The following is an 18,672-nucleotide window of genomic DNA, read 5'->3' on the forward strand; positions in this document are numbered from 1 at the left end:
GAAAAACTGCTTGAAAAGTTTTTGCAGCATTTCTTCTACACTTACAGGTGACTCATTAATATTATTTAAAATAAATATGAATATAAATATATATATATGTATATATTCGTTTTCAGTGCTCAGTAGTCATCACTGTGACAGTGAAGAATGTGCAGCACAACTGTCAAGCCATGTTATGAGCTCTATGATTACCTTATTTCACTGGGCAGACAGAAGATAAAGAAAACAGCTAAGATTTTCTCAGATGGTGCTGCTCAAATAGTTTCAGGTTTATGCCTCCTCCACTACTATCTAAATCACTCCATATTTTCTCATTCTTTCTTAGAGATCGCTATTTATTAAATTGGATGTGAAGCCAAATGAATCGCATGAGTCAGAGCTGAATGAGTTCTAGCATATTCTAAAGTTCAATTGCTTAACAACAAAATAAGATATATTCCCAAATGCAAAAGCAACGCATGTGTAGGCATACCTACTGATGTAGCTTGGCTTAAAATCTAGCTGGGATTTAGATACGCATTATTCCAAAGATCTGTATCAAAAGGAACTGAAAGTCCTTGAAAGACAGACCTTTTGCTGTGAGCACTAAGCTGATGGAAAAAGAGAAGAATTATCTTCTCTCTTTATTGTATTAGTACTTCCCTACATGGAGATCCTGTGGCCTGGTAGCAAGTTATAAGTTAAAATGGTACGTGCTACTATTAAGACTAGAAAGAGTTTGAAGGTAGGACTGAAAACAGACTGGTTACAACTAGTGCTCCTAGGTAACATAACATAAAGCATGCAAGCCTTCTCCCCTAGCCTGCTTAGGAGTTACCACAGCATTCTTCACACTAAGGTTTGTTCCAGTGGCTAGCATCTCACTAACAGTCTAGCCACTAAAACAAAATGCCTCTGGAAATGGGCAGACAAGTAAGGAAATAACTTGCTTTGTCATACTAAAAGAACAATTAACTTTCTTACTCAAGGTTCAATCTCCTATTAAAGTAATCAGCTTTGACACCAATTCACACTGTCATTTGAAGCTGAAAGTAATCTTTTGCAAAGGCACCAAACCCTAGACAGAGTTTAAATGGATCAGCTGCCAGGACTTCCACACTTAAAATTAAGATGGTTTAACTAGACAGTTGGGCTTGCCTGTATCAGATTCACACACTGAAGAGCTGTACTTCTGCTTTATGCCTTCCAGTGCATTAGATTTAAAGTAATTCAAGTGCTCCTTCCCATTTTAGTGCATAAAGTCAAATAATTGAGAGACATAAGACAGGAAGCTAGCAGCTTTTTCAAGGGTACAGAACTGCCGCACTCGTTCATAAACACAGCAACAGAAATAATTTGCAGACTACAGCATAAGGTTGTTTAGCAGTTCACATCTCACAAAGCTTAGTCAAATAGAAGTGCTGAAGTACAAGTAGCTGTTCTTACTTTTTAAGAACAATCTCAGAGGCACCTTTACTGAATATTCGGAAACTGCCATCAGAGTTTTTTAACACAGTACTCATAGATTTTCTAACAGAGTTGAAGGTGTACACTTTGTGCAACTTCTCTTCCGGTATCTCATTTCGTACATCCTGATAATCACGTTTTAAATCCAGAAGAAAACCCAACAAGGCACATTCAGTTTTGTTTCCAACGTGACGTGGTAGACCACCTTCTTTTTCAGGAGGCTGCAAGAAAAACAGTAATCATCACTAATTAGAAGGTTAACTTAGGAACCACTGGAGTACAGCATTTAGAAAACAAAGAAGCCAACTCTAAGTTCAGTTCTGAGTTGGAAAGTTTCACTTTTGCAATGATTAATCTATAAATTCCCATGAGTCATAAGCTCACACTACTGGCTTTCATAAGTGACTTCTGCACCTGTTTAGTCTTACAATACGTTTCTCAGGCTCAAAAATCACCTATGAAGTATATATCAAATGCAGAGCTGACCTTCCTTTTTAGTTTGTTTCCACTGTTTGAAATAACTGGATCACTTGGGTGTACTGGATCCCTGAATAATTTTGCAATTTAAAAGTACAATTAAGTTTAAAGAAATAATCTTGAAAATACTGAATGCCATTATTTCTGCTACATTAATGTATTACCTCCTGTAACAGTTATTCCTTAATAATATGCTATGAACACATCACCTGGTAGCCTCTATGGAAGAGACTTAAGTCTTTAAGCTTCTTAGGCCTCACAGCAAGTTCTGTTTTCCAGGCAATGGCCTGATCAACATGTTTCTGAAATCTCTCCAGTTTTCAGCCCTTTAATACCAGAACAATTTCTTATCTCAGAAACATGGAATATACAGACTTTTTTCATACATAAAAGAATACTGAAGATATTTCTGAGCATTTATATATGTAACATCGCATTGCAGTTTGTAGGAAAAAAAAAAAAAGCAGGAGCACTTACTCTGCCTGTCCAGGCCTCAAAAATCTCAGTCACAACTGTATTAGCCGTAAGGCAGGGATCTTTTTTCATTGTTAAGAGCTACAACATCTTGTGTTTTACTGAATGCTAAGTTCTAAAATGTTCAGTTTAACGTGCTCCCCAGACATCAGCACACTGGGAAAAACCCAGCTTCAAAAATGAAGGGTCTAGAGCACCTGCCTAAGAGATTTCATCAGTATATAAATAGGTACTTGTGTATATACATAAGTGCTTGTGATCTTGATGCACCTCCGCAACTGCTGGCAAAACAGTTCCTATGGAGGTTGAATCAAGTGACTTTTGGAATGTGGTTTTGCTTCAGTTTTCAACCTACAGATTTGTACTAATAGTTTCTGAAATAAAAATTCAAACTTATCTGTACCTGCATTTTCCCACCACATTTTGGTAATCCTATGCTACCGTTAAATGTCAACTTTGAAGCAGCACTCAAAACAAACTATGATGTCTTCCAAATAAAAAGCTCTCCTTAGAGGAGAGAAAGAAAGCTTCTCTCAGCTTAGAAGGAAAGAAAACATACCTTTGAGTCATCAGTTCAAAACAGTGAAGTTCAGCCTTAAATGAACCGTTAAGTAATTCACAGCAAGTACAAAACACTTTATGCAGTTTTCTGCCATACACTTATACTTAGTTGACTGCCACATGGCAACCAGAACATTTTTAGTTGATTTAATTAGAATGAAGAAGCGTACTTACCAGTATTTTGGAAGTATAAGCACAATTAACAGAAATTCCTGTGACAAGGTAAGTCATGATATTCTCTGGAATAGCTTCTGGTGCTGGAATTTTTTTGTAATGTTTTTCATTGATGTAAGCTTGGACGACTGTCATCCTGTTCATAGTCAGTGTTCCCGTTTTATCTGAACAAATAGCTGTTGCGTTACCCATTGTTTCACATGCATCCAGATGTCTCACCAAGTTATTGTCTCTCATCATTTTCTAAGAAAATAAAAGCATTGAACAGTCAGCCATAATTTTCACTCCCTATTTTTGAAATTCTCATTTAGAGTGCTTGGTTTCAGACAGAAGTTTCAGAACATGCTCATCTTTTAAGATAAAGTTCTCCAGCTGGTTGCTGTAGGGATTCCCCTAAGTCTACCATATCAGAGTAAGCATCAGCTTCACCAAAGAGCTCCTAAACAGAGCAACCTATTTTCCCCACATCTGCGTGTCAGACCAACTACTGTTACTAATCACAGACTAATAAGGAAATGGTACACAGAACATAGATACAGACTGAGCTCTACCAAACACAATGTTAAAATATATTTCACAAGTAAGGTGAACTCCATTGGCTCAAGTCTGCTGTTCCTGCATATCCAAAGGAGGAAGTAAGCTATGCCACAGACTTATCGTAACATTTATACTTCAAAGATGCCAGTGTCACACTTCATATCAAATACAAACTGGGAGCTTAACTGTTCAGCCAAGAGAGTTAAGACTAGACAAGTAAAGGTCTAACATTGCTTACAAGTCTTTACTTAAAGGGTTTGTCTTTAAAATCTGCTCTCCATCTATCCACTTACCTTAACAGAATAAGCCAATGATATGGTGACCGCAAGCGGAAGACCTTCTGGTACTGCCACCACCAAGACTGTAACTCCAATAATGAAGAACTTCACAAAGTACTGAATATAAATTGGTGTACATTCAGCAAGCCAGGGTCGCTTCTGAACCCAGAAGGTATCAATTACAAAATACAACACAAGGATAATGACTGTGATTGCAGACATCAACAAACCTTGTTAAAAAGAGAATAAACAGTTTTCAGAAAAATAGTTCAAGTGTTTGACAATACAGATTCTGGATAAGTCAAGGGCGAACATTTCTCCCTTTGTAGAAGATACAACTCAGAATTTAAACAAGCAATTCAGAAAACAAGGAGACAGTTCTCAGAGGTACACTGACTTTCAACACAAGCATTTCCTCACAAATTTCACTTAAAAGCCTATAAACTATGGGGTTGGTTGGTTGTTTTTCAATTAACTGAGAAGTGTAGACCTAATTATGAACAGGAGAGACCATTATGTAAAGTACACTGACTACGCAGAATAACAATTGAAAGAGTTCAGCATGAACTTCCATGACTCTACTGGTGACTTACTCAGCAGAGAAAGCAGGTATCTTTTCATACCTTACTTCCTGCTGAAGCTGGGAGTAAATATGGCAGGTAAACACAATGTTCAATGAAATTGGAATAACTGGGAAGACAAATTAAAACTAAAGTTAACAAGCTGAGTGTCACACTTAAGATAGCACAAGAAGAGTAAAAGAAATTGCACCCTGTGAAACATCAGAAACATCCTGTTGAACTCTACAGTCAATTTATTGTTCTCCAAGTACATCACTAAATGCTATGTTTATCTAAAAGTATCTTTTGTAACAGTAATCCAACATTATGAAGTTTGAATTTCCTGTTCCGGAAGCTAATACACTAAAGCTTGAGTATTTAAATCAGGAAAAATTTTACCAGTATTATGCAGTCAGAGAAGCCACCAGCACACTTAAGCATGATGGCACACTTACATGTATTTGAATTTTACATTTCAGTAGCTAGCCTTGATCAGCTTATCTTCTCACGTAAACGTGAGGCATCAGCAAAAAGAGTAGTGGTAATGCATACCTGCTTTGCCAATCTGAACTGCAAGCTTTGTAAGTTTGCCTTGGAGAACAGATTTTTCTTTCTTTGGCAAATTTGATCTCTTCTTGTCTTTTTCATCTCCATCCACACCATCCTCACTCTTCAGTGGCTGCATTTCCATAGCTGCACCATCTTGAGCTTTAGCTATAAGTTACAAACAAATAAGATTTAGCCATTCCAGTATCCCTGAAATCAATAGTACACACAGATTCTGATTGTATCAGGCAGCTTAGCACGAGTGTTGTGTAGTACCTGATATCCAGAAGTGGCATAACATCCTTGAATATTTAAAAGCATAGCTAGATACCACAGAAATAAACTTTAGAAATGTGTAAACATAAGACTATCAAAGTTCATTTAATTTATTATTATTATTTTTTTTTTTTAAGGAAGATTAACTTAGATTATTGTTTAACCTAGGCACTTTGAATGTAAGGATGCAGTAAGCATTTTCATACTAAAGTATGTTGTCACTGTATACACTTAAAAAATAATTACTTACAAGAGAGGATCATGCATTTACCTTTGTTGCGGTTCTCAACAGCTCCATCTTGCTTTTTGCCTGTCAGAGAGTGGAACAAGTTATGTTTCACACTGGCCATGCAGAGTCCATCTCAGTATTAAGGCTTACATAAAAGACATATTAGTATCTGCTGAGACAAGTATCTGTATTTCAAAAACTATAAAGCAAACTGGGAGACAAAAGGCTAACATGAATAGTTAAAGTGTAAGTTAACTCACATAAGCAACTCACATCATATTTTTTTTGGACAGCAGAAGTCTCATGCAGGAAAAGTACTACCCAGACATTTTTTGTTTGCACAGGCTCTGATACAAACATTTATATGCAACTAAAAGGAAATACAGCAGAAGGCATTACCTGGCCAGACAGCTGTCCTATGAAAGTGTCTTTAGTTGAAGAGAGTAGTGATTTAGTTGTAGGAAAGCTTTTTAAGTGCTTTCCTCAAACTTCTACTGGGAAGGGGATCTGTGACACGCAAGAGATCCTGGCCATCTCACTTACTCTGTTCCAACACTGGCAAGTCTACCTGACTACTGCTGTAATGAACTTTATGATTCCACTTACAGAATCAGTGCTTATGCACAGCATTGCAGAAGTCACTGTAGTGTATTTTTATAAATAAATATTTATAAATCCACACCAAAGCTTAATGGAGGCACAGTGCTGGATTAATGGATCTATGCTAACCCTATTTACGCAAGCATGAACATAATCTGTTGGCAACATACCAACATTAAAGAATGAAGAGAACAGTTCAGTTCCTAACAAAATACCACTCCTCCCTCTGTTCAGAAGAGCAGTTCAGCAAAAGATCATGAAGACCATTAGAATAATGAAAAATTAATGAATGAAATTTATGAATGAAACATTAAATGCAACTAAACCTAACTGTGTCAACATGCACCTTGTTAGAAGGTCACTACCCTTTTTTGTTTCGATTTTCAGGTGAGATAGTTTACATAATGCCCTGAACTAGCAGCTTTTCTCCTGACCAGAGAAATCCAACTTTATGGTTACTGTTAGCAATAACTTAAAATGAGAGAACAAAGTCAAAGAACTTTGAACAAAACCCAGAATAGTTCAGTCTTACTGCAATTTCATTTTATCTATTGCTTTAAAGTAAGTAGCCTGAAGTGATTAAGAGCTAGAAGAAAACTTGGAATAAAGCTCAGATAGAAGAAAATCAACTTGTCATCCATGATAGCATGCTTGACATTTAATACTTCCAGTGTACTGTTATATTACTACTGATATGAACTGTTTTTTATTACACACAAGGTTTTCTCCCAGCATCCACTGAACAGCTGATGAGAAAAACAGCATGCTCATATTCTCCTGAAGATGTCACTTCGGACTTGTTAAGAATTCATTATGTGCTGATTTAGTATTTGTTCTTTCCTAGGTCTCTTTTCTCTCTTTCAAGAAAGAAGTCCTGCAATTGAATTGCTTCTAACTCCCTGCACATACATATGGTTTCACTCTGAACCAAGACATATACAGCCAACTAAAGATAGCCACTTTAATCTCCTTAACATTCACAGAGAAGCTAATTTAGTTTAACCTGAATTTTACCAAGGAGAATTTTAACAGCCACATAACTTGAGGGAAAGAGGAAGTTGCCTATCTTGGAAGACAAATTAAAAGCAGGTTTTCAGTTCCAACAATACATCAAAACACTATTTGTCAAAAAGACTTCTGCTTATATAATTCATATTAGCAGACTATCAGTAAAAGCTATCACCTTATCCCATAGCAGCTACTATAGCTTACTTCCTTCTCCCTCCTCTGTCAGAGAAGAGTAAAAGGTGGAAAATCCTCTAAATCAATTCCTGGCAGTGTTGCAAATCAGCTTCTAGTCTTCACTATTTCACTTGAGCTTGAACCTCACTCTGAACTCAAAGCAAATTTCAGAAAGGGTCAGAATTTTTAAAAGAACTTGTAGAAAAGGCATAGTTCAATCTTAACCCCCACACAGAGCACACATTTCAATAAACACCCATTTAGTGTGAAAGCCAAGATTCGTATGCACATTCCTATATAGCTTCTCATCATCATTTCTTAGAAAGAAAGGGTATACTTTTCAGCAAAGACCCTCGCAGACTCCCTCTCATTCAGTTTATCTCACAACTGTTTCTATAAAAACTTGGTGGTGGTGAAGTTCAGTCCTTAACACATCTTATGAAAGCTAGCATCAAAACATCACCATCTAACAAGCTTTGATTCTTAGACAGGATGAAAGATTATGACTTATAACACTAGTGGCTGATTAAATCCTTCCAAATAAGAAAGGCATCCTGTTTCACCCTTCACAGAAGAGCTCTAATATGGTCTGGGTTACAATTTCCTTATTCCTCTGAAAGGAAACTTTACAGAAAAGCATCACTAAGTTCTTTTATTTTGTACTTCTTTGAGATTTACAACTCTGGGAGAAAAGGGCTGACAGAAGAAACTGTCTGCTTACCTTCAGCAAAATATGTTGTATTTCTATTTAAGTTATCCATGAGCTCAGCGTATCAGTGATAAAAACTTCCCCTTTTCAAGTGGGATTTTTTCACTAAAGAGCTTGCCTTGCAGGACACAATTAAAAGCAGAACTAGATGCTCATTAGGCTGATTTACTGTTAATAACCTCTTTGTCATAAACAAGTGTTTGTTACAAGACGTGAATGTACTTTAAAGTTACTTGAGATGGCAGTTTAACAAGTTATACACAGTGAGACTGGCTAAGAATTATAATCTTCCCAGCCCCTAATTCATCAGTGTGACCAGAAGTTGTTAATTAAGTTATTGTTATGTGTTTGTTTTTTTTTAATGGTGTACACTTCCAGGTCACTGGACCCTTTTTTGTGTGTGTGTGAACCCACTGAAAGTATAAGACTTAAAGATCTCTAGCTCTAGGGAACTATAATACTTTTCCATTAAATATTACTCAAGAGTTCACCCCTTCCTTCCTAGCGAAAGAAGATTACTATGCTTACTTTTCTTGTCCTTCTTCTCCTTTTCCTTCTCCTCTTCATCTCCTCCAGCCCCAAGCAAGGTAAAGATGATTCCAGTCTGAGAGTTCACACCTACAGCAGTGACTACCATCCTCCCAGAGCCTTCCATCACATGAGTGCCTGGAAGAGGGTATTGGATTCTCCATTGAAACTTCAACAATTTTATGAAAAGCACAAAGGAAATTCTCAGACTTCATAGTGATGCAATCTTAAGATTATGCATAGATATCTTAAAACACAGTAATATAATTGCCAAAACTATCTGGAAAATAAAGCCATAATCAACAACACAAAATGTCCATCAGCGTTAAGAATCCATTCACTTGGACAAAGTTTTGCAGAAGATGTCGGCCTACATAAGGTCCAGTTTACTAGATTTAAATATCACAGTTTAAAATAATCTGTTCCCATGGAAAACTAATCATGTTTTTAAATGCTACACACCTGAAAGCAACATAGGATCTCGGTCCAAAGACTTTTTAACATGGTCAGACTCTCCAGTTAGTGAGCTTTCATCAATTTTGAGGTCGTTTCCTTGAATGAGTATGCCATCAGCCGGTAAAAGGTCACCTACAAGAAATCATTCAGTGTGTTGATTTCAGATACTTCTTTGAAAGCAAAATAAAGTTCAACTCAAAAAATATGTTTACCATATTTAACTTGTGCAATATCTCCAACAATTATGTCAGCTACTGGTATTTGGATGACTTGGCCACCTCTGATGACTGTGAATTTCTGTTCTTGTTCAATACGGCTTTGCAGTCCTCGAAATTGTTTCTCTTTACTCCAGTCATTGAAAGCTGTTACTAATACAACACAAACTACAGAAAGGAGGATTGCTGCTCCTTCAATCCAACCTGCTTCAGATTCCTCCTCCTCTTCACCAACATTTACTGATCCACATACTGTAGAAAACAAGATTTAAAGCATTTAGAGCAGAAGGCTTGCATAGATAATTACTTCATAAAATGTAAGTTTTCCCAAACAGAAGAATGTTTGCTAAATATTTTCCTTGCTGGCCTTAATGGCAAACTAGATTGTTTTCAGTAAGGGTAGCACACAAAGAAGATCCATGCTTATATGAACACGAGAGAAGCTGATAGAGAAAATTACCCAATTTGCATCATCTCTTAAAGGGACATGTGATAAGAGGCAAAGAGTGGACTATTGGCATCAGGAGGTGGACAACATTTCCTACTTTACCCTTCTCCCAACAAACCAGATGTAATTGCTAAAGTTTAGTTTAAGTAAGGCCAGATCCCTCTGTCTTGTTCTGAACTTATAGCTTCATTTTTTAAATTGGACAGCTACAAGTGTCAAAGTGCAAGTCATGAAAAAAAATAATTAAGACATACTGACTTCCTAAAGAAAGCAAACAAACACCAAGTTACAAATTGCTTAAATATTTGAGACAAAACTAGCAAGACACTCGCACAGAAGCTTGGCTGATCTCAGACAGGTCATAGCTCCTGTTGCTTATATTCCATCTTTCCTACTACTATGTCTAGAATCAACCTAGATCATGACATGAAATCCCGTTTTGCCTTTCTAAGGCAAGGTAGAGTCCTAGTATTATCTCTGTAAGGAATGATCAGCTACGTTTCCAGTCTTATTGTCTTCCATCAGATTCACAATATTAGAACACTGGAAAAGGCAAGTCAATAGTATAGAGGTAGGTATCTACTTTTTAAAATATTTACTTACATGCTTCATTTCCTCCAGGAGGCTGGTAAAAAGAAAGGCCCAAGGACACTACGGCTGCGATTTCTAATATAATTAGTGTAACATCCTGTAGTGCTTCCCATACTAACTGAAGAAATGTTTTTGGCTTTTTAGGAGGTATAAAGTTCTTCCCAAAAACTGCTTCTCTCCTTTCTATATCTGCTGGATTTCCACTTAAACCTATTTAGTAAGAAGACAAAATTAGCAATTCTCCATTCATGGAGTCACATGTCACTCCATATTTTATAATAATACTGAGAAAAACATATCAAGTATACATACTTAGGTATCATTCTTAAACCAGGCTTGCTGTATTTCATAATCCACATTCCACCAATAATCAATAAGATGAAGGTCTATCTACTTGTGCTTAACACAGTGGAACAACAAAATAACAGTAACAGACACTCGCAAACAATGTAAATAAGTGTGCAAGACAAGATGACTAGAGGGCTACTCCAAAAGTAATGCCTCCTATTTTATTTTATTACTCCTCTGCAGGGTGGTGTTGGTGGTATGGTGGTAGAGATTGAACCTTCCCACCAATATTTCACTACAGATGGCAGCAGAGGGCAGTCAGACAAAATGACACCTGATATGGGAACACAAATGAAGCAAATGTATGGAATCAAATTCTTCCACGTAGAAAAAAATTGCACCTCTTAACATTCATTGATATTTGCTGACCATTTATGGAGCCCAAACAGTAGATGAGAGCACAATGAGGCAGGGGGTGGTGTATTTGAGCATCAATGACAGATGGCCACCTCCACTGAGCAGATTTTCAAGAGCACAGAACACAGGCTCTTGATCATCACTGGCAAAAATATACCATTAACAGCGGTGACTATGTTGAAAAATAGTGTTTTGTAGCTGAGAATTGGCTCTATCAAATAAAGTCTTTGTGCTCTTTGTATCTGTTGAATTTTCCATGATAATAAATAGGTGGCATTACTTTCAGAGCAACCTCTATATAGCAGAACTACTACTATAGAGACTGAACCGCACCACCCAGTTCAAACAAGCCCAGGACTCCAGCTCTGGCTGCCACAGTATGGATTCTGCATTCAGAGAGAGCATCCTAGGATCCTGTAATTCACCTAACACTTTGATGATATGTTTAATACAATTCATAATGTAAAATATGATTAATGTCATGTTTATGCATAATTTATTATATAAAACTCTATGAAAGTCACTGAAGCTCTCCAAGAATCATAAGGTGAGTGGCAGCCACAGTGCTGCTTCTATCTGGGCAGCAGCTGGTGACTGCTCTGAAGCTTCCACCTCTTCACATCCCCCGTCACAGAATGTATGTGGTACTGCATAGGTAGCCAGTCCTTATGGGCTTTATGCCCATCTTCTTGCTTAGGTAGTATATTTCTTTCTGAATCCTTCTTACTGCCTCAATTCTCTCACCATCCTTAAGTACACCAGTAATTAAAAGTGAGGAACATTCCCCAGAAAACGCTGCATGCTTCAGCAGTTAGCTAAGCCCATAAAAATAAAAGAATACCAAATATATTCAGTGCAAAGTCATGCACTCAAGTTCTTCCACATGCTTAGCTCCTGTTTAAGGCTTCAACAATAGTCAGTAACCAAATGCTTCACTATAAATTTCAATTTACACCACTAGCTCCTTTCTGACGGAAAATGAACCAATTTCTTTGCTTTGTTCAGGGTAGAGCTTTGGATACCTCACAACTCTACTGTTTCAAGTTGTTATTATAAGTGTTTCTTTTTAAAAAAGAAAACAAAGACACTAATTTTCTGAGCAGTAGTTTTTCAGTAGTTAGCCCAACTGTTGACAGATTGTCAAAGCATTAAAAACACCCTAGGAAACCAACAAGTACACAACTGGTTTTCATATTAAATGGATAATCTAACATCTCCAACAGTCATTTCCTAGAATCAATAAGGAACTACAGTAAACAATCAAAATGATGTAGATATGGAAACATTGATGGCAGCCTCTCTCCAGAAAACAGGGAGGATTTTGTTACTGCAGATACATCAAACATAGATTTATTTGAACTTATTTGAGTTTGTACACAAAAGTGACATAAGCGTGTAAGTATTTAATTTATTTAAAGTGATAGTGGTCAAAGACAGTTCCTATTTCTATTTCTTGTTTTATATCAAGTAGGTCTGATCTTCATTTTGTCTGAAAAGAGGTGTTATCTTACATTGTCAACAGCCTCAAAGCAAGCAATAACACACTGAACTTATCAACTCCATTTCAAAACGACCAGTACTTTTGCAGTGAGGACACTTGAAATTATGTAAGTCAGCATTTCACATCATACCGAGACCTTCTGAATAGGGAGAAGCGTCATTAGGCCTTGCAGATACACAAAAGACTTGAGAGAACTCAAAATAATATAATGCAGAGAACAGAATAGAAGCATAAACTATTCTGAGTTGGAACGAACCCATGATGACCAAACTTAATGCCCAGGCAGCTTTCATAGTCCTGTTCAGGGTTTCTCCTTAGAAATTTCTCTGCTTCTACATTTATAACTTGAATAACAGCATAAAGACTTAGTTCTTCTGAATTAATTCTACAGTAACACCCCTCTGAGACAACCTTATTGTCTAAAAATTAACGTAGCGATTTAGAAACAAATCACTATTTCTCTACAATTTGTAACTCATCTTAACCTTTTCCAACGTAATTATCAAGTTCAGCTGCTGAATCCTTCCAAATTTTTGAGCTGCTATCACACTTCTGAAAAAGCTGTATCTTTTTTTGTCAATTTAGTGATTGTTAAACACATCTAAAATGTTAAGTTCTTTTAAAAGGAAAGGCTTTGATTGTGCAGTTCTTAGTAGAGTAGAATCAGTCTGCAGAAAGGGGTACCTAGCTATGCGACATTACAGGACACCCATGAAGCGAATCCTGCAGTACACCATCTGCTTGGTGCTTTTCATGGTCATGCATGTTTATAGTTTGCAGTAATAACAGGCCTTAAGGTTCACAGACAACTGCAAAATTTCACCCCCAGTTCAGTTCTCATTATTTGAATATTACCGAAGTTTCCCTTCTCACTGGAAAAACAAACAAATAAACAAAACAACAAAAAATATCCCCAACCTTCAATACCATTCAACAAGTTCACAGGGTGCCAGGAGACCAATGCTCTTACCCTAAGAATGTTACATTGCTTGTACAAATACACTAATGCTGATGATGAGAAACAGAGTTTGCATTCTTCAGTGTTTCTTTGCCAGCCTAAAACTGGTCTACTAGTACATCAGGTATATGAGCTAGCTACTTGCCATTTGTTTAAAGGAAGCCAGTTGACTTTCTGAAATCAATTCAGCAATCTGGACTTAAGGAATCTGGTAGATAAAGCCAAAATACACCACATGCAGATGCACAGAGAAGTATCATTCAGAATTACACAGAGTCATGGAATTGCAGGGGTTGGAAGGGACCTCAAGACATCATTGAGATCAACCCCTCTGCTAAAGCAGGCTCCCTACAATAGGTTCCACATTTAGGCATAACTAGGCTGTTCTTGAGACAAGGGGACAAACATTTCCATAGCATTTCAGAAGGATAGAAAGCAATATCTCTCCAAAATTAAGACAGCAAGTACTTCACTGCTACCAACATCAAGCTGGTTAAAAGCTGTAAGAGTGCTTAAATGCAGAGACACCAGAATTTGCCAATATCTTGATTTTGGTACTTGGTATCAATCTCTATTGACATCAGGATATCAACATAAGCTAAACAAAAAAATGATTTCAATGAGATAATGTAATTTAGATAGCTTAAGCAATAAAACTGGAGCCCTATTTCTTTCACAAATTAAAACTCACGGTTTTCATTTCAACTGGAAAAGAGGGTTAAGTCTTCAAGAAAACTTCTGGAAAGCTCTCAGCAAGGAGATCTCGCATTTATAAATAATGTCATTTCCAGAATGCTACAGAGTCTGAAATGACAAAGTCTTGTTTAAAAGATCCTTGTTTCTAGAGACCAAGAGTGTGTGATAACTTTGCATACCTCCTACTCATGGTCACAGTACCACACAGTGCCTGAAGCTATACCAACAGTTTATCTTGTAGATCAACTGAAAATTACAGAATAGTGAATGAGAAAGACTTAAGTGAGAAATGGCTTAGAAATACCATAATATTGTACCGTAGTACAGTTACATAACAGATTTCACTAGTTTTAAAAGTTGCTGTATTAAGGAATGCAAAAGCTGGGTCACAACACACAAGAACTAATTAGCCCTGCATTAGACTACTAGAACTTTGTTCTGTGACAGCATGATCTAAATTTTTAATGCACCCCATAGTTCACAAACTTGCATATTCATAGCAGGTTAAACATTGCTACTTCGTACTGCTACTTCCTATCTGGATTCCTACATAAAAGCTTCCTCCTATGTGCAATTTTGTCTCTAATTCAAAATGATGCACAGTTGGACCAGTTGGAAACCCTTGCTTATTCACTGAAGTATCAACCTGCCTTAGAGAAGCAACACTATTTTATTATTATAGTAACTGAAACACTTTTATAAACTTCCTTATTTTAAAACAACAACAACAAACAACAAACTAGTTTGACTGAAGCATTTCCTACGTGGAATTTCCTCAGTAACAATGTGAAAATCATCATACCTTCATTTGGTGAAGTTTTCAATTTTGTACAGATGCCCTGCACATCTCCATAGCATTCCTGTATTTTATGCAGTGCATCTGTAGCTCGAAGTTCCATAAGAGAACGAAGCTCCGCAAGAGTGACTCCAAATTCTCCATGATTAGCTTCTTTGACAGCATTTTTTACACCACTATATGCAACCGAGTTGTTTGCCATATCACCCATCTTGTCTGTAGTCTTTAGTGTCGGTAATTTCCAGTAAGGAACAAGACTTCAACTTAATATATTTCCAAAAGGAAAATAAATCCTCCGGGTATGAAGACAGTCAAGGCAGCAAACACATCACCCAAGTAAGAGACCCATTTTGGAGAGATATCTTTGAGGTCGTCCCATGGCGAGCTGTGTTCCCCAAGCCAAATGACAGGCACAATCTAGGGAAACAATAAACATGGATTAATATATCACATTGCAAGACAGTCCTATTTTACTAAGACTAGAGAACAAATTTCTGCCTAAGGACAAGTTCCATATATTCCTCAGTATGTTTTTAGTCAGTGTTCAGCTGGCAGAGTGACAAAGCATAAAATAGATGTTTCCAGCCTCAAAATAACCTTGAGTTATTGTACTCCCTAACCTGTCATAAGAGCCGGTGTCTTCACATCTTAGATTTTGCTTGGTACATCCCTACGGTTTGTCACCAACAGCAGACCTCTATAAACGCTTGTAAGTAAATCAGCTCCCAGTGAAATGAGGTATGGAACGTACACAATGGGCAACACACACAGTAAAAATACTCCCAAGTCACAAATACTGAACTATCACAAAAGTACCAAAGAACTCTCAGAGCTCAAGATGAGCACGCTTCTGAGCACATGCAAAAGGAGACTAAGGTCAGCTCTTCCAGTTAACACCAACCCACAGGATTTGAGGATTTGAGCTGCATATACACATGTATCCATTTAACAAAACAGTGAATCCACAAACTCTTTGTGCCTATATAAAGATCTTCTCCCTACAGAAGACAGAAGCCTCATCATGTAGGTCGGCTGTAACAACCTACCAGGTCAAGGTGAGCACTATTAACCATGCATTCCCTCATGAGACATTAGAATTGCCAGCTTCAGATGGAAAATAACTTGGGCACTTCCAAGTCAACATGACTCCAAGATGCCACATGTCCATTTGTCTAACACAGAACCACCTGCTCACCCCTCACCCAACCAGGCCACAAGATGTATTCAAATTTAGTTAATATCATCTAGAAACTCCACCATTGTTGCAGAGAAAACTAACCATATCATGGCCTCGTTCATTAGCAAAGGCAAAGAGTCACAAATTAAAGATTTCCAGCTTCTGGCAGGTCAGAAGACCACTTGCCTCAGTCATGGTGAGTACAAATAAGCACCTAATAACCTGAAATTGAAGTGTTCTGGAAAGTCTCAGTTCTCTGCTCCAGAAAAAAATCAGCTACATCTACATCTGATCCACCATTTTGGACACCTAGTCACAGCACTGCATTGACACTGAAGACAAGCACTGGTACAGACACAGGAGTGAAAATGGCATCACTATAGCTGTTCTTCTGGTCCTATGTCTAGAAAATTCTGAGAAAAATGATAATCTATGGCCATTTCCCAATGAGACATAAAAGGCATAAAATTGTATTTATACATATAACATTTCTGCATCTTACACTATCAAGTTAACTAACATATAAGTTCCATTTTAAACTTTGATAGCTTTCTTTATGTCAGTTGCAAAACAAACAAGCAACCCTCAGAAACAAACAAATAAACAAAAAGCCTATTACAATAGCTTAAGAGCTCATATCAATGCCATTAACCTACATGCCAGGATGCAGTTTTCTTCAGCTGTATTATTCTTCAGCAGAACATGTTACAGTCAGATACGGTATCCTACAAGTGATGGAGCTCATGCGAATCACATATGAAAGATTGCTCTTTAAAGGCACCATCCACCTTTGTTTAACCACCAAAAGTTGAATTTGGTGGCCAACTGGTATCTAGTACACAGTGTCCAACAACTAATCATAATCAAAATTGATTCACATAGAATTAAAACTGCCCAGAAAAGCTCAATTCAAGATTCTAACCATAGTTCTGCACTTCAGGCCCAAAAAACTCCAAAATCAGGCACAGATGCGAGGCTGGAAAAGCTACAGCTCTAGTCATTGCTAACTTCCCACTGAAAAGCTTTTTGATGGAGGAGTCCTAAGCCATACCAATACTTGTTTGCATGTGACATCGTGAAAAGAGCAATAACATCACTTAGTAACTCATACTGCACATCACATCACGCTCCAGCCCAAGCATTCTTCTGTCACCTGAATTTATTTTCACTAAGGCACAATACTCTATTATATATAATTAATATATAATATGTATTGATTGCAGTTTTTATACTGAAAGGACGTCCTGGTATCCTAACATACCAACAGATCTTCAGGGTTCACAGACATCTTCAGGAATGTTACATTAACACAGAAGCAGTGCAATTCCACAGATCAGATGTTGTGGTGTTGTGGACTACTCTGCATGTTGCAGTTCAGAAATATTTCTGGAAAATTCAGAGAAATAGCAGCAAAAGCTCTCTAAATTCCAAATTCTGAGCAAGAGCAGATCCAAGTCACATAAAACTTTACTAAACATCAACAACTGTTACATGAAAACAGATGAGAAAATAAAAAAATAAATAAATATACTCCAATAGTTACTTTTTTTTTGCCAAGCATTTCAATAGTATAAAAGCACAAGTTCAGAACGGATGTGTTTCCTGACCTAGTTTCTCTACTCTTTTCTACTGAAATATATCACTACAGGTTTCTTTAAGAAATATCCTTAATGTCAGTCCTTGCAACATTTAATCATTTCCTGTTACAGCAAGTTCCAACAGTCTGCTGCAGTAACAAGAAAGTGACGACGTAGAAGGAAGCTGCAAACACTGAAATCCTAGTATCAGAAAATATACCTTAAGGCAAACAGGTCATCTAATATTTCTTTCTAAAGTACTCCATTATTTTCCTAGTTTTGATCAATGTTCCAGTTCTAAACTCTACTCTTCCAGCAGCCATTTGAAATACATTGTTTGAGCACCACGAGCTCTGAAGCAACTCACTCTAAGCTTCCAATCTGCTAATATCTCCTATTTTGAAATCAGGTAATGGTTACCACAACTACCAGTTGCTTGCACACCATTTCATGAATTGCAGCTTATCAAAAGTTTTAATTTATCTGAAGATAAACGACTGTCCAGGTTAAAGCTGCATATCAAGTGACTGAGAGAGAGAAGTCAGTCTGCTATTAGGCACACCCTTGTTTAACACTAGCAGCAACTTTAAAGCTACTGTATGTCAAACTCGGGCAACAAAAAACACTGTGCTGTAAAGGCGCCTGATGCAGGCTGCAGATACCTGTGCAAATCCATGACTGCAACAGCTTCACCAATACGGAGTCACAGTGGCTGCCTGCCAGTAGAGCTGCATCAAACTGACATTTAATAGCCGAGTGTGTTTTGTTATGCAGTGAAGACAATAATTTAAAATAATCAAATCAAAGATTAGCTGCTCCCAGCATGTAAAAATTCAGTCGTTTCATGAGTCTCTAGTTGAAACAGAAAGTGCCAAAGTCAAACAAATTCATAGAGATGTTTACCACGGCGTGACAACACTATAGACTACAACTCTGTCCAGTGCGATCTGCACATATCATGTTGACCAAGCTAGA

At 37.2% G+C, this 18,672-nt stretch overlaps 1 protein-coding gene across 10 annotated transcripts in view; it reads right to left on the minus strand.

The window, feature by feature from the left end:
• Positions 1 to 18,672, minus strand: part of ATP2B1 (ATPase plasma membrane Ca2+ transporting 1) — a 58,766-nt gene that overhangs the window by 16,315 nt on the left and 23,779 nt on the right. For all 10 annotated transcript variants that reach the window (XM_072352614.1, XM_072352643.1, XM_072352595.1 and 7 more), the window contains exons 2-11: positions 14,950 to 15,360; positions 10,300 to 10,497; positions 9,246 to 9,500; positions 9,040 to 9,165; positions 8,578 to 8,715; positions 5,601 to 5,639; positions 5,060 to 5,221; positions 3,963 to 4,177; positions 3,133 to 3,375; positions 1,426 to 1,667 (exon numbers count right to left, since the gene is read on the minus strand). In XM_072352614.1, the coding sequence (XP_072208715.1) occupies positions 1,426 to 1,667; positions 3,133 to 3,375; positions 3,963 to 4,177; positions 5,060 to 5,221; positions 5,601 to 5,639; positions 8,578 to 8,715; positions 9,040 to 9,165; positions 9,246 to 9,500; positions 10,300 to 10,497; positions 14,950 to 15,154 (1,823 nt within the window). In that variant the 5' untranslated portion in view covers positions 15,155 to 15,360. The remainder of the gene's footprint in view (positions 1 to 1,425; positions 1,668 to 3,132; positions 3,376 to 3,962; positions 4,178 to 5,059; positions 5,222 to 5,600; positions 5,640 to 8,577; positions 8,716 to 9,039; positions 9,166 to 9,245; positions 9,501 to 10,299; positions 10,498 to 14,949; positions 15,361 to 18,672) is intronic.

This window comes from Excalfactoria chinensis, chromosome 1, assembly GCF_039878825.1.
Source record: "Excalfactoria chinensis isolate bCotChi1 chromosome 1, bCotChi1.hap2, whole genome shotgun sequence".
Taxonomy (NCBI): Eukaryota; Metazoa; Chordata; class Aves; order Galliformes; family Phasianidae; genus Excalfactoria; species Excalfactoria chinensis.